The sequence below is a fragment of the Cupressus sempervirens genome, chromosome 9 (genome assembly GCF_028749045.1).
Source record: "Cupressus sempervirens isolate cs-2001-9-10 chromosome 9, ASM2874904v1, whole genome shotgun sequence".
In the NCBI taxonomy this organism is placed as follows: domain Eukaryota; kingdom Viridiplantae; phylum Streptophyta; class Pinopsida; order Cupressales; family Cupressaceae; genus Cupressus; species Cupressus sempervirens.
The window spans coordinates 318,540,027-318,561,123 of NC_143126.1; the positions used below are offsets into that span (position 1 = coordinate 318,540,027).

The following is a 21,097-nucleotide window of genomic DNA, read 5'->3' on the forward strand; positions in this document are numbered from 1 at the left end:
TCCTATGCTCTCAATCATTCAATCACTTTTTCACCTCCTTGTAGGCTCCATCATGTGGTTGTTCCCACTTCGTATCACTATTTAGTCTTGGAATTTGTTTGCCAAATAAGACCAATGCCATTATCTACTGATTGGGCAAATCATATGGGCAAACAGGAGAAGTCATTTTTCCAAGCTAGAACTTTGCGACTCTAGAGGTATGCATGTTGGCATATGATTGGAAGGCCTTTAAGCTATAAAAGATGGAAGAAAGTTGATGGAATCAGCCTTTTAAATGGAAGAAAAGATGAAAAATGGGATTTTCCTGGAGCACTGCAAGTGGATGAAATGCAAGTATTTAGTATGGAAATGAAGTGCAAGTGCATATATATACTAGAGAATGCCTTTCTTACTTGTAATAAGGATTTTGAAATCCAATTACAAGTCATTTTAGCAAGGTACTTGCTTCCTGCAAACGGGTTTTTAAAGGCCACTTGCAGGTTGGAAAGAGACTTCAAATGCACTTGGGAAACACTTGTAAGTTGGCCTTTTAACTCGAATTACAAGTAGGGGGAAACTTAGCTCTTTTTTAGCAAGACAAGCTCAAAAACGGGGTTTTTAATTTCGTCTGCAAGTAAGGGAAAAACATATTGCTTGAATTTTCTCTCTGTGGGAAGAACTTCTATGTCTTTGAAAACAATACTCTCAAACAAAATTCCACAAATCTGAAAGAGATTTGAATTTAGGAAAATATCTCCAACTTGCAGCTATATAGACAATTAAGCTTGACTAAATCCTCACAAAAATAAATGCAACTCTCAGTCCTCCATGAATCCTTGACAAATGGCCATGAATGAGAGAAGTAATGCTTGAGAATAGCAGTTCAATGACTGACTCAAATTCGCAAAGCATATTTTTTGGTTGAGGACGCAAGAAAAATTGCCATGAATGTAAACAATGGCACCTATAGAAGAATGTTGTTTTTAGTAATGAAAACAAGCTGCAAATCATTGATTTTTGCCTTTAGATGGGTTTCTCAATTGTTGTTGCAAGTTAAAATGCCATTCTCTTTCATAAAGACATCTATATTTTTCCTAGACGGGCTTTATAAATGCAGCTGCAAGTTTAAATGAATCCTTTCTCATCAAAACAAACTTGAAATGCCCTAGATGGGCTTTAACATCCACGCTACAAGCTACAAAATAGCCACGAAAATATAAAGGCAGGCTTTATGATTACAAGAACATGTCAAACACTGCATTAAGGTAATGAAAAATGCGTTTGTGAAGCAATGACAAACTTTCTATTACCGAACACAAGTCAAAGGCGAAAATCTAATAGCAATGACAGGGTTTCTAAATGATTTAGCAATTCAAAAATTGCTGCCAATGCTTGATGATGAGCTTTCACATTGCTTTTGCAAGTCCTTCAATCATAAAAATGAGTTTTTCCATATGTAAAACATATAAAAATCAATGCCTTTGCTCGTATAAGGTTGTTGACAGGCTTTTCATTCATATTTGCAAGATTCAAACATGCTGAAAAGAGCCATGACGGGATTTAAGGAAATTATTACAAATAAACATGTTTTTCTCTAGAACAAAAATAACACTTGCAAATAGGCTCAAAAGCTCACTTGACAAGAATTAGTTTAATTACAAGCATTCTTTTATTATAAGGATGAGTTTCTCATCCTCGTTTACAAGCACTTCAACTTGAAAGAAGACATGTTATGAAGCTCAAAAAGCCAACCAATGCCTTAAAATCTCATTAAAGTTCATATAGTTGATATTTCCTTATAAATACGTAATGGTGAAGTTTCGATTTTACATTGCAATTAAATGACACCCAAGATGACACTTAATGACTAAAAAAAGTCCACTTGACATGACTTATGAGACATCAGAGAACTTTTGTTTCCACATTGCAATATTTTAAACAAGAAATGAAAAATTGCAGTCTAGCTTAAAAAACCCACTTCATTATCTCTTAAATTATAGCTTTGATGTACAAGGCCACAAAAAAAAATGGTGAAAAAGGCATGAATTGCGAACAAAGCAGTCTTTAGCGGAAGACCTTTTCGAGCTTTTTAGAATCCCTCTTATGGTACAAATGGTATAGGCAAATATGGTAGAGAATCATCAAAACTAGCATTAGAACTGGTTGGAAGGTAGGCGCACCCCTGCATTCCAACTAGTAAAAAATTCGAAGTATTAGTAGATGAAGACTGGGAAGAAAAACCAGCATGAAATCTTACAAAAATATCAAATGTGGAGAATAAAAGCAATTGTGCTGCAAGAAACCCTAGGGTACAGCAAGTCAGCAACTCTATGGTGATTTCGGAATCATGGAATATAACACAGAGAATTCCAGTCAAAATGACACAGCTAGGTCTAAACACATGGCGAGCAAACCCTCCATTCCAGAAGGAATTAAGAATCAAGAATATTTGGAACAGTATCATCACATTCGTGGCTCCATCATCCCACAGTAGGAGTTAAGATGTCAGTTGGAAAATAATTTGCCTCAGAAACTTGGCTCCAAGCACGCACTCTCAGTAAGGTCACCAAGATCAACGGGATTCTTGAGACCCCAGCCAGTCATCTTCACTACCACAAGTTTGGATAACCAAATCAGGGTATTTAATCTCACTAAGTATGCATGTTTAAACAATAATGGAAAGCTCCTAAGACCCCAGCAAGTCATCTTCGCTACCACAAGTTTGGATAACCAAATTAGGGTATTTAATCTCACTAAGTATGCATGTTTAAACAATAATGGAAAGCTCCATAAATAGGTAAGGTTTTTTGCGGATCTATCAGTAGATCAGCTCCACTCTCAAGCTAGCCCTAATAGGCGAGGGTCATCGAAGCCCTACTTCTATGGCAATTCTCCAAGAGCATATGTACCCCCCATCGGAGATCTGGGGTTGTGAATTCTCCGGATCCACCGCAGCTTCGCAAGTCCTCGGTTATCTTTGCTCCTTCTCCAAACAATAATACCATTTTTATCAGTAATCAGGAGAGTGAAGATAGATGGAAAGAATGCCAAGAGGTTGGACTCTTCGCTTTTTGGAACGGTCCCAAGAAGGAATTGCTCAGCCTTACCAACTGGCTACAAGAAAATTGCGAGGGCCAAGTAAGTATTTCCCACTTTTCAGATAGAATACTTTACTTGCATTGTATTGATGAATTCGCTAAAAAAGACTTTCTTTATGCCTCTAAGTGTTTTTTTAAAGGTTATGCTTTTAAATTTTTAGATTGGTTGCCGGATTGTAAAGAAGGTATGTTAGATATTGTGCTACCAACATGATTTGTTATTCAATCCCTTCCTCCAAAGTTACTTCAAATAGAGATTCTTAGGAAATTAGGATCGTCTATGGGAGAACTAATAGGTATAGATTCTTCCTTCCTTGTTGTAATAATGTAAAACTGCTTATCAAAAGTAAAATCAACTATCCGATTTCAATGCAAAAGGAAGTGATCACAAATAGAGCTACCTACAATCTAAATTTCCACTACTATGAAGGTAAGATCTCAAAAATAATAAGATTAGACGATAATAGGAAAATCACATCAAGACACAACAACTCACTTCGGATTTCAATAGTAAGTTTCCAATGATGAGAATTAGAAAAAACAGAATGTGTCAAGAGGTCCCTGATAATAAGATTCCTACACATTCCCAAAAGCATATTGAGTCTCACAATGATCCTACCTGCATGGAGCAGGCAAACAATGAAGGGAAGATGGACTTGACACCAACAGACAAACTAGATCTCACCACAATCACAAAGGCTATCCCAAAGGGAATTGATGGGAATGATCAAGAAGACAAACCAACAGACATACAGAGGACGGTAAAAGGAAAACAATCAGTATCAAAAAGCGGTAAAGGAAAGGGTAAGACAACAGAGGAAGGTAAGAGTAAAGGAATCAATGCAGGCACAAGAAATCAATTTTCAAAGACAAAGCTGAAATCTAAGGTCATAGGGAAAGGAATATCCAGTATCTCTGATACACAGTTGCAGGAGTCAAACAAGAACAATAGCACAGACAAGGTGAATAAAAGTTGAAGTCAGATATGTATAGAAGTCAAAGTTGTAGAGACTACAAGAATTCAGCATATTGATAATGTACTTGACAATGAAAATGGCAGGTTAGAGGAAGTAAAGAATTCTATTATATTTGAAAGGGAAGCAGTAAGGGAAAGGGAAGTTAAAACCCCAATTGAGAAGATCAGTTATTCCCTTAATCAATCAAAAATTATTAAGGAAATAATGGATACTTCTAACAGAGAAACATTCAATAGGCTATCTAAATTTTGACAGACACCATCATCCTCATGCAGCTCACCATTTACACCGGTCAGTAACCAAAAGGAGGAGAACAGTGAATTGAATAAAGCAGTAAAACCTCTGTCACAAGAGTTTCATGAATTCTTACACAAGGATTTGATAGAGGAAGAAGAATTGGAGTACATGAGCATTTCTAATACGGACAAAGATAACATAGATCTATTGACCGAAGAATTAATACAAGTATTCAGTTTTGAGAATATAAATAGCAGTACGGAGGCTCAGAAAGAAGACCTAATTCATAGGGTTCTAAAATTAGGAGGTGATAATTATACTTGTGAAGATTTAAAAAGAGATCAGATGAATATTGATAATGAGGACAAAAAGAAGAAAGGGTTGCAGATAAAAGAAAACAGAACAGAGCTAAAGGAGGATGCTATGGGAAAAGACAGTAGAGAACTGCCAGACCTAGAAAAGAATAATCAGTCAAGCGTAATTAATCAAATTTTAATAGAATTAGAAAATGAAGAACTGGAAGAGAAAGAGAGCAGCAAGCTGGGAGTCACTCAAAATGCGCAAAAGAATATGGAATAGCTAGGACTTTAGATGAATCAGGTACGTTTAAACTCACCTCAGTGTGGCAAACCAAAAGCTAAAAGAGGAAGAAAATCACTTAAAGAACTCAAAGAAGTAGTAGGTCAAAACAGAGAGCAACAAAAGATTGATCAGATATTTCAGAATGGGAAGAGGAAGTGCCTTTCGAAAGCAACATGAAAATTACCACATGGAATGCTAGGGATTTAAATGCCCCTAGCAGAAAAAGACTACTAAAACAAAACCTAAAACTTTTTGAATCTGAAATAATTTTATTATAGGAAACTAAACTAAATAAGATAGAAGGAATTAAATTAGGTAAGACGCTGGGCAATTGGAGTACCTCTATGTTCGAACCTTTAGGCGCTTCCAAAGGTTTAGGATTCATTTGGAATCATAGGAAAGTAACTTTAAATACTTTAAGAGTTAATAACAACTGGATCAGTGGTATAGGCACAAGTTTGAAATCCAACCTCAAATTTATTATTATTAACATTTATGGTCCTACAAGCAATTTAGAGAAAAAACAAGTTTGGGAAGAATTAAGCCTATTCATGATGGATCATAAGAATAATATAATCCTTAGGGGGAGATTTTAATACCAATTTGAACTTGGATGAAAAAACTAAGGGTATTCAACAGATCCCTAAATCCTCTATAGATTTTTAAAAATGGTGTGATGTCCATAATCTGATTGATATCCCTTTGAACAATGAGAATTTCACATGGAATAACAAACAGAAAGACTTTGCATATATAGCACAGAAATTAGACAGGTTCTTTATCAAAGGGGAACTAGATGTTAATAACTTGAATATCCAATCATCTATCCTGCCAATAGCCGGTTCTGATCACTTCCCAGTTAGAATAGAATTTTCTGAGCCCCATAAACCCGTTAGAAACTCGTTTAAATGCGAAAAAATGTGGTTTTTAGATTCTAGTTTTCTAGACAATATTAAGGAATGGTGGTCACAAGGCAACTTTGAGGGATCTAGAATGTTTATTTTTGTCTCAAAATTAAAGATGCTCAAAGAAAAGACCCTCAATCGGAACAAGGAACATTTCAATAACATCTTCAAAGAAAAGTTGGGACATCGAAGAAAGATTAAAGGAATTAAACCTTGAAATCATTAAAAAAGATATGAACAATGAAAGCTATCACCTAGAAAAAGAATTGCTCGCAAAACAAGAGGATATATTATCCAAAGAAGAAATTTTTTGGAGGCAAAAATCACGAGAGAAGTGGTCGGAGGAGGGAGATCGGAACACGAAATTCTTCCACAACTCCACCCTTTAGAACAGAGCTAAGAGCAAAATTTCTAGTATCAAAAACCACTTGGGTACTCCAACGGATAAACTTAATGAAATTTCGAAAATTTTAGTGGAACATTTTCAAAAATTATTAAATAATTTTGAAGGGTCAAACAGAGAGGCTCAAACTAAGTTGCTCGAAGTAATCTCGAAGTTGGTTACAGCAGAGGATAACAAAGCATTAAACAAACCAATTACTTTTGAAGAAGTAAGAATGGTGGTTTTTAATATGAATCCTGATAAGTCACCAAGCCCAGATGGATTTCAGGCATTTTTTTATCAAAAATGTTGGGACATTATTGGTATAAACCTCTAGAAAGCCCTTGAAGCTTCAAGGAATGGGGGGTCATTGTTATCTGAAATAAATTATTCCTTTTTTACTCTGATACCTAAAAAGGTAGACCCTGAGAGTCCAGGTGACTTTAGGCCCATTGCGCTATGTAACACCATTTACAAAATTTTATCAAAGATATTAGCAAATAGACTAAAAACCATCCTTCCAAAAATTATTTTGGAAGAGCAAATAGGCTTCGTACCAAGCAGATCTATTCTAGATGGCATTCTGATCATTCAAGAAACTATTCACTCTGCCCAAAAGAAAAAAGAGGCATGCATGTTTATGAAGCTTGATATACAAAAAGCCTATGATATGGTGAATTGGCAGTTCCTTTGCAAATCTCTAGAAGCTTTCAGTTTCTCTCATCAATGGATCAACCTTATTTATAAATGCATCTCCACTACTAAAATCTCTATTCTTATTAATGGATCTCCTGAAGGATTTTTTGAATCATCGAGGTGAATTAGACAAGGAGATCCTCTATCTCCGTTTCTTTATATAATTATGGCTGAAGCCTTTGGGAGATGTCTCACTAAGGCTTATAATAAAGAAGAGATTAAAGGAATAACTATTACTAGGAATATTCCTAACATCACTCACCAACAATATACAGATGACACGATTCTACCAGGCAAGAGCTCAGTAAAAGAGGCACGTGTTTTAAAATCCATCATAGAGCAATATATGAAGGCATCCGGACAGAAAGTGAATGAAACGAAATCTGAGATTTATTTTATTAACACGGATGCAAAGGTGGAAAAACAGATCTGCCATATTATGGGGTACAAAAAAGGTTTGTTTCCATGCAAGTACCTTGATATTGAATTAGAGAAGGGTGCAAAGTCAAGTAAGGTATGGTATAATACTTTGGATAAATTGGAAGCCAGGATAGGTTGCTGGAAAGATAAGTGGCTCTCGAAAGCTAGAAAGAGTACCAAGATAAGTTCAGTTTTGACAGCTATCCTGACGTACCCACTGTCATGCCTCCTTTACCCAAGCATCTTCGTCACAAGTTTGAGACTAGACTCGAAAATTTCTTATGGAATAATTGTGACGAAACTAAAAAACTGGCCCTCATAAAATGGGAAAATATCTGTAAACCCAAGGAATTGGGTGGATTAGGTATTAAGAACTTAAATTGGCAGAATGAAGCATTAGGGGCTAAATTAATTTGGTGTCTATATATGGAAAGAGAGCATCAATGGGCTAAGATTATGTACAATAAGTATCTAAATGTAGATGACCCTCTGTCAATTTTTAGAATGAAGACTCTCCCCAGAGGGTCAGTAAGTTGGAACTTTATGGTTAGATGTCGAGGCCTCGTTAGCAGATTCCTAACTTAGGATGTTGGTAACAATGACGAAGCCCTTTTTGGGAAGATTCTTGGGATGGATACCCCCCAATAGAAAATGATCAGATGGTAGGAGATCTTAAAGAAAAACTAGTCAAAATGTGGGGTAATAAAGTTAGTGACTACAAGACTAAAATCACTACGGAAGGTAACGCTGGTTGGATTTGGAAACCTCTAAAAGACATAGAGATGGATCTAGATGCTTTAAAGGCATACGAAAAGATCATTCGAGACAAGAAAGTTAAGCAGCTTGAAAGGAATGACAAGCTAGTTTAAGTAGTATCGAATGATGGTAAGTATAGTGTGAAAAATGGATACAAAACTCTAATACACTCGCAAAGATGGGTTGAAGTGGAAGTCCCACTTAACCTATGTTGGAACTCAGCTTGTTTGCCAAAGGCAGGATTCTTCTTATGGTTGGCATTCCAAAACAGGATCCTAACGGCAGATAGATTTCATAAATTAGGTTTCAAAGGCCCCTCCAAGTGTTCGCTTTGTAAGCAAAGCAGTGAGGATTCTGATCATTTGTTATACGGTTGTCCATATTCTCATGTCTGTTGGGATTGGCTCAGACAGAGGTTAGGATGGTCTTCTCCGTTGCCTAAATCACTAACTGATCTTCTTAAGGGTTGGCCTATCAATCTATGTAAGGGCATCTATAGAAAATTATGGAATATTTTCCCTTCCATCCTTATGTGGGAGGTATGGAAGAGAGGAACAGGAGATTTTTTTGTGAATCAAAGTTGAAGATAGGTGAGTTAATTCAAAAAATTGAAGCTTGCATAGTCGAAACAACCAACTCTTATCTTAGGAAGACTAGAATTGAAGAAGGTTCCTTCTCTATCTAGGATGGTCAAGTTAAATAGGGGTGACCTAGATTAATTAACCCCCCTCATCTATCTTAAAAAGAGCAAGGAGGCGAGGGATAGGTGTAAATGGTCTCCCCCTCCGACGGGATAGGTGTAAATGATCTCCCCCTCCGGTGAAGCTTAACTTTGATGGCACAGAAAGAGGTAACCTAGGAATAGCAGGTATTGGATGCATCATCAATGATGACACAGGTCAATGGATTGCTAAAAAAGAAAAGCCGATTCACCCCACCTCCAATAACCTGGCAAAACTCGAAGCATTGGAAGAAGGGTTGAGGTTTTGTCAAAAATTAGGTTTATCAAACATTATCATAGAAGGCGATTCTAAAATTATCTTAAACACTATTAGGAATAGAGCAACCTCTAACTGGGTCCTTAACTCCAAGTTAGAAGAAGTTATTAATATGGTGGATTAGTTTGCAAAAGTTAGGATTTGTCACATCTATCGGCAAGGTAATCGAAAGGCAGACCTTTTGGCGAAAAAAGTGGCTGATGGTATTTATATCTTGGATTTCAAAAGTCTCGATATGAATTGATGGTCTCAGGTTATGCATATATTTTACCTCCTCTCATACCTAGGTATCCGGTATTGAGCTTTCATCCGAAGTTAGGATTGTTAGTTTGGGTATGTCATATAGAAGGTTAGGTGTCATAGGAATTTTTAGCAAAATCTTAGTTCATCTTCTCTTATTAATATACCATAGGTTGGTTTTTTAGTCTGTCGGTCGAGGGGTGGGGTAGGGTCTGTATTAGCCTAGACCCTGAGGCATTTTATTTTTTAGTCAAGGTCCTTTAGTGTTATTGATTTCATAGTGTTTTGCCTTGATTAGCGTAGTAGTTTTCTGTTAGACTTTTTGCCATCATAAATAATGATTTGTATGTTTCATAGTGGGAGTCAGTCCGAGTCATGATTCCTAGATGATGTCAGGCTGAGTCTAGGCTCTTCTAGAGACTTCGCATTTTGGATCCTTTCCCTGTATAGTTTTCCCCCTATCTTTGTCATTCGGCGCTTTCATCTCAATATGGATACTACCATCAGCGTTTTTCACACAGTTGAGGTCCGCACTATGGCCTTTCGAGGTAGTATTACTCCAGAAAGATGGAACCGGATTCTCAGGTCAGTAGATGGGATGACCCATATCGTGATTAGTAGGGCAATTGGCAAGGGTTGCTTCGATTATGAATTTACCTGGAGGACAAACAGTGACATAATAGGCACATTCATCAGATGCATGGCTCGAGCCAGGATCAAAAAACGGGAAATGGTAAGACTCTGCTTCAATATTTTCGAATCTACTTGGTGTCAAGGAGTGTTAGAAGTCATTATGAGTTTGGATGAAGATTTAAGGGTACCCCTCCTGGAGATGTATATGAATCACCCACCAGGGAGTCTAGTTATGGCTAACATTCCCAGGCCTCCTACTTTAATAATTAGGGACTCGACAGCCTTCAATTTGATATGGCCTAAAATGGAACCATGCATCCACTTCCTCCTGCGATGGAGAAGGATTAGGTTGGACGCAGGAAACGAATGGTTTTGTAATTACCTTGGTCTCGTCAAGGCCTATATTCATCCTGGAGTGAGATTTGGTAATTTGGAAGAACTGGATTTCTGCACTCCCAATATCGAGAGGTCGAGCAGAGAAACGTCCTTTGAATTTCCCCCCATTTTCATTCGGAAAATCCCGAACGACATTGCCAAAGTCATCATGGTTTTTGCTAAGAAGTAAGGAATGTCGAGTATCCTCTCGGATCTGGTTTTGTATCTCGATATGGGCAGCCCTGATCTGATGGCTGGGTCGCGATTCATCTTTATCCTTTACTTGTGGAGTCTTTGGCGATTTTTGGTATTATACATTAGTTCTGCAGACATTGAGCTATGTTTCATCTCATTTGGTTATTGATTTAGCCCACAGTAGGGTTATGGTCTGGTTGTAGTTCTTCGAAATACTATATCGGAATGCCATCTGTGGTGGGTAGGCTTTAGTTGCTTTGCATTAGTGGGTTTTAATGTACACTTATATATAATGATAGTAAGAACAGTATGTTTAATTCACGAATAGTCTGCCGTATCTATGGAATGAAACAATCTTTTGCTTTATATATCTAGTTATTCAGTATGATTTGGTAATGTTTCTGTTGTTCATTTGGAGCTGTTATGGAATATCAGCCTTGGTACTCTCAAGTTAATTGATATGCGACATGGTTTCCACAGCCTCTTAAAGAATCATTTAGTTTCATAGTAGAATAGCTAAATTATGTGATTCAAATATTATGGTTGGTTACAGCAAGGGACTCTGTTTCCAAGTAGATTGCTATATGGTAGCTTTCGTGATATCTATGTAGACTGATTGATCTTCATAATAGAGTATCAAGTCTAGTAATTTTCTTAGCATGAATGGATAATGATATGACTGATCTTGTTACTGTATTTTCTCATTGATTACCTTTTCTTGTGCTTTTCTGCTCCTCTGTTTCGATTTTTGATTTCAGCATGTTATGTCTGGCCTTATGGAACTCTGGTCTGCTGATCTTGACTTGTGTCTTTTCAGTAACTTTGGTGGATATATTCAGCATATGGTGTTCTTTTTGAGTATGGCTGGGTGTTTTTATTTGTCTTTGAATGGCAGTAGAGCTCTATGTATAAAGAGGAAATATGGAAGGTTTTAGCTAGGTCCGAATTTAATAATGGTTTTAAGTTTTGACTTAGCCATACAAGGAATTAATTTCGCATATTGATTAATGCTGATTTTTATTGACGATATGTTATTTGAATTTATTAAGTAGGGTATGACAAAGCTTTTAATAATGAATAAGTTGGGTGGTTTTAAGTATTTATGGATGGACATTGTAGAACCAGTCTACTTTTATCCCGCTCAGGTTATATGATTGTTCATCTAATCAGGATGCTAATGAACATGTTACCACTAACCATTCTAATGATCAAATTAGTTTGGAATCAGCGATCTTAACTCTCAGTGGTGGATGGAGGATACAATATCGATTGGTATGGTCCACAGGCAACAGGTTCTCATATGGCACTAGAGGCAATAGATCAAGTGATGTTATGGATTATGTCCATTATATTGTAACAATAACAGATGTGTAATCATTCTACTAGGGTATGCCCCTTTCAGGTTGTAATAATAAAGGACCATGATCCCGGGCTAGACTGGAGGTTTTCTTCTCCGTTCTTTCCTACCAATATCCGTTTCCTACCAATATCCGTTTGAATGGAGATATTCTATTATATGTTTTTTATTTTAATTAATATAATCAAGACTTCAGCCATTTACCGATCAAAAAAAATTATAGCTTTGATGCTTTGATTTAGGCCTAAGATAGCTTAAAATGAGCAGACTTCAAAATGCAAGAAACCTAGGGTGAAAACAAACCAAACAATCAAGAAAAAACAAACAAAGACTCGAAGGTTACCAAAAATCAAACACTTGCAATAAGGAAGAAAAGCCCGTCATAGCAAATAAAACAAAGAAAAACTCGACGAAAACCTTCAAAAATGGCATTCGAAAGACTTAAGACTTAGGAAAATTCAAAGGATAACTGATTGCCTTCGTAAAACATCATTTAGAACACCAAAGCTTAAAGAAATCACCTATGAATTCATAGAAAATTGTGTATGGCTGTCCGATTTTACAAATACAAAATTGAGGACATGAGAACTATAACTACATGGTGCAATTTTAATATAAAATTCTAAATTTATGCATTTGTGTTAATTAAAAACTCACATAGAATTGTATAGGGCCATATTGTAAGACTTATACAGTTTGATGAATGCTTCAAGTTCAAATAATCTTAATGATGTTTCACTATATGCTATTTTTCCAAAAATCTACTTGCAAGCTAAAACAATACCAGTAACAACTCTACAGGAAGTATAACTAACGTAATTTTCTCCCTCTTGAGAACTAGCTTTAATCAATATGAGCGGCCCAGCCACCCCAGCCCCAATAGAGCACTATCCCTATAGACCCTGCATCATGGTCTAGATTCAGAAAAAGCTTAAACAGTTGGCAGATCGTCTTCTATTTGAAACATGCAAAACATGGAACATGCATTCCTATGATTGTATCGTTGTAACCAAGTTTGACCAATTAGCCAGCAAGATGCATTGCTGATAATTCATGATGACTGCCCTTGAGATGATAGAGATTGAAACGGGAGGGGAAAGTGAGGGAAGAAACATAGCATAACGTACTCTGCGAGAGCGAGAGCGTTGGCGAAAGCGCTGGGCGACGTAGAGGATGAGTATTGCTACGAATCCTGCAATAATTCCAGCGAGAAACTGCCATGGCCCGTTTCCACTCAAGGAAGCGACCCATCTTAATCCAGCTGCTACAACTATTCCAAAAAAGGCGAGCCCTGAGAGCGCAGCTTGCCCACGCGGAGTCCGCAACAGTAAAAGAAACACATTTTTATCATGAAGTGTGGCCGACGGCGAACTTCCCTGGTTCATGACTGCTGCTTGCCCCTTCCTGGTCGTTGCCCATAGTTTTCTTGTTTACTGATATACGCATGGGTTGAAACGGTGCAGGTGGCGTCGAGGAAGATGAACAGACACGAGGAAAGGAATGAGACCTCCACATGTCCATCTCAACATTACTGCAGTAGCACTTGTTCACTGCGCCAAAAGTTTGAACTTTCACTTGCAAACTATTTTGTAATCGTTTGACCAAATAAATCAATTGAATGTAAGGAATACTGAAAAAGAAAAAGAAAAGAAAAGGCCGCTATTTAAATATTTGAAACATATACTTTGTCATTGGTCGAAATATATTTTTACTTTCTTTGTTATTATTATTATATGTTTTTATTAGTTCCTACCTAACGTTGGAGCGGCATGTCACAATTAATTTTTATAACTAAAATTAACAAATTTTTAAAATTCAAAATTTATTTTATTTAATTAATTTTCAGTCAATAATTTCTAATTTTCTATTGACTAATAGCAATTTTGCCAGAGGTAAAATTAATTTTTTAGTCTTTCGGAAAACTAAAATTATCTTTTTAGTCCTCGCTTATATATAGACAGAAAACTAATGCTCCCAGTTGTATGTCACAATTAATTTTTATAACTAAGATTAACAAATTTCTAAAATCCAAAAAAAAAAATATTAATTTTCAATCAGTAATTTCTAATTTTTGATTGGCTAATAGAAATTTTGTTAGTGGTAAATTTAATTTTTTGACACAAGAAATTAGAAAGATAAAATTTCACAATGTTCTTCAAAGTCTAGAATTCATCTTTTTGAAAACTTGCACATTCCAAGGGTTCAAAGATCATATTGCAAATAGTAATACTATCACTATAAGGAATATAACGGGTCATCATTGCATATAGTTAAGGATCATACCAGGAATAGAAAAGTAACTGCTATAAGTGACTATAGGCAAGGTTCATAAGCATACCCCCACATATCCCCCATTGATAAATCAGCCAAGGATAATATGATAAGAAAGGATCTGATGTGCCTCTAGCTAGCAAAACTTAAGAGGCAAGCCCTAAATTCAAAAAAATGCATGCCCAATTTGGATGGTCTTTCAAAAATGCCCATTTTAGAACATAGGTGATATGTTGTGTATGCCCAATTTGGAGAGGTGGTGCAAGGGCCCTAGGTCCTAAACAAGATGGTCAAACATCAATTTTGGATAGATTAGGAGGTTAATAAGTGTCCAAGTTGACACAAGACAATAAGTCAATCTCAAGCATCCCTAGAATACATTTAGGCAAATTTCATGCATATTGTAATAAGGCCTATGGGCAAGTCAGAGGTCAGTCAACATTGGTCAACGTTATGAGTTGACCAAAAATCTTCAATTTTATGTTTTTTAGAGTTCTTGAATGATTCATCAAGTTTTGGTAGGCATTTGAACTCATATGTTTGGAAATATTGAAAAGTTGCAAAAAGTTGTTATGCAATTTTTCTTTCAACTTTTTGTGCAAATATGGAAGGTCAACAGTCAAAGTTTTGTTTTGATCGAACATGTAAGAGTGAATGTGTAAGTTCAAGAGGCTTGGCCTATAAAGTGAATGTTCTTCAACCTTGGAAGGTTGGTGGAGTTGTGTTGTACGGAATTTGAATCAATAAAGCAAGTTTTTGGTGGGAAACTATGTGTAGATAGTAAGTATAGACTTGAGATCTCCTTACAGAGTGATAGTAGATACGTGTTGTAATTGTGAAAAAGTTGTGTTTTGGTTTATTTGTGAATGTACTAAGTTGATTAGGGTGTGTGGACTAAGATTTTAGCACTTCAGATTTATTTGGTGTGTAGTGGTTAATCTAACCTGTATTTAGGGTTTTAATTGTAATGGTGTCTCCCTCCTAATCCCCATGGTGGAAAACCCTAGTTTTTGGTGTGTAGAAGGGGTATAGGATTGAGACAATTGTTTTACTTTTTATTTTTCCACCACCCACCTGCTTGGGGTATTCTAACAGCATTTGGGTTAAGCATCTTTATGTGCCTAGGGTGCAGACAGTCAAAAATCACGTTGCATGAGGCATAAGGAAGGTCACAATTGCTTGAGGTTTGGAAGATATCAATGTGGAAGGGTGTCCTAAGTGATGGTAAAAGCATTTTTGATGCAGGTTTCAGGTTTAATGGCTTAGAAGCCCAAACAATAATATTAGTCCTAATTAGCCTTAAACTAGGGCTCGAGAGTTAAGGGGTAAGGAGAGTCGACCGAAAACCCATCTTGTGGATTTTGTTAGGTTTGCATATGTCATTAGAGATTCTATAGCTGGTTTGGTGAGTTATTTGGAAGTTTTGGAAGTTTGGTGATTAAATTGGTTGGACAGGGCTACTAGGAAAGAGCTCCTATTAGGTCTCCTAGAGCAACTTGTAGTTCTGGCTTAGAAGGAAGCCCAAAACCTATTAGTTGGTTGTGAAACTTGGCGGAATAATGGAAAAGAGTACTAAGAGGTGTAGTGGAGTCTGAGATCCTAGAGGGTGCAAGGGAGTGAGGTGTGGAGAAGATTTGGTTTCCTTTTTGAAGGCTTGAGGATACTTCGAAGATATAAATGGTATTAGAAGGTGAAGTGGGAATGTTGAGGAAGTCATTGACCGCCACTCCAGTCTTGGGTAGGTCCTAACGAAGAGTTTAGGATTTGGTTGAACTTAGAAGAAGTTCAAGGAAGGATATTGGGGATATCCTAGTGATCGACACCCATTACTTACATCATAAGTGGTATCAGAGCTCAGCTTGGAGCTTGTGGATTGGATGTTTGCACCTAATCAGCATTTTACATCAGGGATAGACAACATGGTGACAAATGTAGAATTGGCCAAGGAACTTCAAGAATAGAAAGATGAGAATAAGCAACTAAAAGACACGCTAGAACAATTGGAAAACAAGATGAGAGTAGTAGAGAAAACTACAAAAAAGATTGAGGAGGACCTCAACAAAGGAGAAGGAGAGATAGATGAGAAGGAAGAGTAGTATGTGGATGATGAGTATGACAACATGCATGTAGAACAGGCAACATTCATAAAATCCAACTTTTGGGAGTAAATCCATTGACACTCTTATTTTTTGAGGGATGATGAATCCTGATGCCATAATGTATTGGATGGAGGCTCTTGAGAGTCATTTTGAATGTCATGGGATAACAAAGAGAAAGAAAGTGAGGCTAGCCCAATCAAGAATGAAAGGAGTGACTCTCACATGGTGGAATTTCATTTAGGAGGAGAGAGTCAGAGAAGGTAAGAACAAGATGACTTCATGGAAGGTAATGTCTAATATGATAAGAGATACTTATGTTCTAGAGGACTATCAAGTCCAGTTACACATTAGAAGGCAGAAGGAGCTGAATGTGAGCTCATATACAGAGGAGTTTCATAGGCTTTGCATAAGATCAAGGATGGTGGAGCCAGAGAGTGTGAAGGGAGCCAAATACTTAATCGGTCTAAGGTACAATATACAAGAAGTCACCATCTTATGTCCCAATACAGTGGCGAAATGCTTTCAGTTAGTAGTAAAGATTGAAGAAAAGATAAAAAAGGAGACAAGACAACTCAAATAGGGGCAGAGGAGGAAGAACTAATCAGCAAAGGGGAAGAGGAAACTTTCCAAGGAGGCCAAAAGATTATCGGCAAAATGAGCAGAGAAATGAAGGGAGTAACAAGGGTGAAAACTCTCATAGAGGGAATCAAGGATTCAGAGGGAAAAGGAGGTCATTTAACAAAGACAGAGGATATGTAGGTGGACAAGGAAGGGGACATGCAACCCTGAAGTTTTATTCCTATGGGAAGCCATGCCATACAATGGCTCAGTGTCCACTCAAAACCACAAATTCTCCTAATTAGAATAGAGACAGAAGAAACCATTTGGCCATGAATGATGAAGCTTGCTATAGCAGTAATGCAACACCAGTATTTGATGGAGAGAACATGATGCTAAGGAGGACTATGTTGAAGATGCCTTTGAAGACAAAACCACCACAAAGAAAATTCCTATTCAGAACTCAAGGTAACGCATATGGAAAATTGTGCAAAATTATAGTTGACTCTAGATCCACAGAGAATGATGTATCTCTAGAAATGGCTAAGAAGTGTAAGCTTAAGAGATTACCTCATGTATCATCTCACAAGATTTCTTGATTGAATAAGAGTCATAGTTTTACAATAGAAGAGAAAGTATGGGTAGAATTTGATCTTGGTGAGTATAAGGATAGGGTTCTATGTGAAATCATTCCTATGGATGCCTATCATTTGATCCTAGGAAGGCCATGGTAGTTTGATGTGAAAGCACAAAAAAATGGTGAAAAGAATACTTATTTGATAGAGAAGGATGGAAGATAGTTTAGGATGGATCCTTTACATTATCATATAATGAAGGACCAAGATGATAGTGCAGTCAAACTTATCAGAGGTAAGGAGTTTCTACAGTTAACTAAGGAGGAGGGTTTTCAAGGGTATGCTCTAATTGCTAAACCAAAAGAGGAAGTTAGGAATAGAGAACCACTACCTAAAGAGGTTGAATAAGTGCTAAGACAATGCCCTTCACTAGTTGTAGAGGAGAAACTAGAAGCCCTACCACCTATCAAAAGTATAAGCCGTTAGATTGATTTAGTGTCTGGTGTAACATTGCCCAATAAACCTTCCTACAAGCTCACACCCTAGCAAAATGAAGAGGTAAGTAGACAAGTTTTGGAATTACTAAATAAAGGATTGGTGAGGAAGAGTTTGAGCCCATGTGCATGTCCTTTAGTTTTAGCACCCAATAAAGATGGTAAATGGAGACTCTGCATTGATCCAAGGGAAATCAATAAGATTACAATTAGGTATAGGTTTACCATGCCTATAATTGAATACCTAATGGATTATCTAGGAGGATCATGTGTATACTCTAAATTGGACTTAAATTAGGATATCACCAAATTAGGATCAGACAAGGGAATGAGTGGAAAATAGATTTCAAGACTAATGAAGGACTATATGAGTGGCTAGTGATGTCATTTGGCTTGAGCAACGTGCTTAGCACATTTATGAGATTAATGAATGAGGTATTGGTAGAATTCATTGGAAAATTTGTGATAGTCTACTTAGATGACATTTTAATATTCAACAAGAATAGAGAAGAACACTTGGAGCATCTTAGAATGGTGATGAAGAAGTTGCATGAGGAGAAGTTGCACATCAATTTGGAAAAATGTGAGTTCTTTAAGTCTGAATTAGTTTACCTTGGTTTTGTAATTTCAAAAGGGTGTCTAAAGATGGATCCTAATAAGGAGCAGTCCTTAGTTGGGAGAATCATCCCATTACATTTTTCTTAGAAATTTCAAATGAATCTAAGAAGAAGTATTCCACTGATGACCTTGAAATGTACTACATGGTTCAAGCCCTAAAGAAATAGAAATACTACCTCATGCCAAAGGAATTTATAATGTATTTTGATAATCATGCCCTTAGTTTCTTGAATAGAAAAGATAAACTCAATCATAGACATGTTAAATGGGTGGAGCAGATTTAAGCATTTACCTTCTCAATAAAATACAAAAAGGGGACTATCAACAAGGTGGTTGATGCTTTAAGCAAGAGGATACTTGCAATCCAAGAAGTCAAGTTACAAAGTGTGAGATTGGAGCAGATCAAGGATCTATATAAGGAGGATTTTGATTTCAGAGAGGCTTACAAAAAAAATTTGGACTATGCTAACACTTTTCATGGTGAATTTTATGACTATGTATTGCAGGATGACTTATTATTCAAAGGTAGTAGATCATGCATCCCTAAATCATCAATGAGGAAAAACATTATCAAAGAAAACACACTAGAACAACTAGCAAGGTTCTATTATTGACCTGGATTGCAGAATGAGGTGAGGAGATATGTAGAAAGTTGTATGATTTGTCAAAGGGCCAAAGGAACATTATCTAATGTAGGGTTATATCAACCTTTGTCAATATCTACTAAACCTTGGGATATCATAAGCATGGACTTTATTCTTGGGTTACCTAAAACTACTAGAGGAGTAGATATGGTGTTTGTAGTAGTTGATAAGTTCACAAAAATGGCTCACTTTATCCCCTGTAGGAGAAACCATGATGCATCTCAGATTGCAAACCTCTTCTTCAAAGAAATAGTGATAATTCATGGACTTCCTATGACAATAGTGACTGATAGGGACACCCAATTCACTGGACATTTTTGGAGAACCTTATGGAAGAAACTTGGCACACATTTGGCCTATTCATTAGCTTATCGCCCTCATATTGATGACCAAATTGAGGTAGTGAATGTATCACCTAGTTTTAGTAATGTAAAATGAACACTAATCTATAAAAAGCATTCTCAGTACTAAAAACAAGTAAACACTTAAGATAGGACCAAAGAAGACAAAATTGAGGAAAGTAGACCAAAGATGGTAAACTCCTCAAGTGCTTCTCATGATGACGAAGCTATGTCCCTAATGAGAGGGGTTGTATGCTCACATTGTGCTCAAGCTCCAAGTGGATGGGTGATAATCAAATATGGGTGTGGATGAGAGTTTAAAAAATGGACGTATGGAGGGATTTCAGCATTATGATGGTATTTGGGTAGTTTTTAGGCTCTCAAAATAGCATGATAACTTTGCATGAAAGATGGATCCCTTTAGTGAAGGGAGAGGGTTCAATTTATAAGCCAAGGGGTAGAGAGATGGATGGTCAAGATGCAAAGATGATGAGATGGTGAGGGAGGGTCAGGATGCACTCAAAAGGGAGCACAAGGATTGTGCTTGTTTAGCACCAATGGGGAGTTGACAAGTGTCACAAGGAGAATGACTGTGAGAGGATAGGGTAAGGGTTGGTCAAAGGAGTAATGAGGGAGGTTGAGTATGTAAGAGTCATGTAAGAGATGTAAATGAGGATGGGAGAGGTGTAAGAGATGTGTAAGGGTCATTTATGTTGGAGGGTGAGGGGAGAAGATATTTGTTGACTTTGGCTTGGGTTAGCAAGTTTTAACCCATGTTTATGATTGTGCACATGATTAGAAGAGGATTTAGGATTAGCTCAGAAGGGGGGTTAAGAGTGAGTGATTTAGCTTTGATGGGATGGGTTAGTTAGGTAGTTAAATGAGTTTAGTATGGGTGAATGGGTTGGATTAGGGGTTAGGATAGGGTTTAGGGAGGGTTTTAGGATTTTAGATATTTTATTAAATAATTTATTCAATAAAATGAGAATATGGAATTAAATTGAATAGATTTGATGATTTATTCAAATTAATAGGGGAAGAGGGATTTAATTGATAAATTGATTTTGGGTGATCATTTGATTTTATCAATTGGACTATAGTTAATTAAATTAATTAATTAACTAGAGGATGATGATTAATTAATTAAATAGTAAATATTCAATCAATAATGTCTTAGGAGATGACTAAATACGATTACTTATTGATGTAATTAGATTTAGGTGTTTATAGTGAATAGGTCTTTAGGAAATCTACTTAGGTACCTAACAAAACAACATGGGCTAGTTTGGGATCAAGTAATTAGTCAGGAAAAATATGCATATAATAACTTTGTTAATAGGTCAACAGGCATGATACCTTTTGAGGCAGTATATGGGTTTCATCCAAGGGGACCCATGGAACTAAGGGATTTACATGACATGAAATCAAGAAGTGCCACAGGTGAGACACTTGCAGAACTAATGAGCATCCATGATCAAGTGAAGGATCACTTGGAAAAGTCAGTAACCAAGTATAAAGATAGGGTAGATTAGAGGAAGAAAGAGATTTATTTCAAAGTTGGTGACCTAGTGATGGCATTTCTAAACAAAGATAGGTTACCTAAAGGTCTAGGCAGGAAACTACAAATGAAAAGGATTGGTCCTTGCCAAATTTTACATAAATATGGA

At 36.7% G+C, this 21,097-nt stretch overlaps 1 protein-coding gene across 3 annotated transcripts in view; it reads right to left on the reverse strand.

The window, feature by feature from the left end:
• Window positions 1-13,398, reverse strand: part of LOC149538656 (synaptotagmin-5-like) — a 318,251-nt gene extending 304,853 nt beyond the window's left edge. For all 3 annotated transcript variants that reach the window (XR_016356085.1, XM_089799985.1, XM_089799984.1), the window contains exon 1: window positions 12,958-13,398. Coding sequence is in view for 2 of the 3 variants with exons in the window: in XM_089799985.1 (XP_089656111.1) it covers window positions 12,958-13,215 (258 nt within the window). In the remaining variant the exon portion in view is untranslated. The remainder of the gene's footprint in view (window positions 1-12,957) is intronic.
• Between the last annotated feature and the right edge of the window lie 7,699 nt (window positions 13,399-21,097).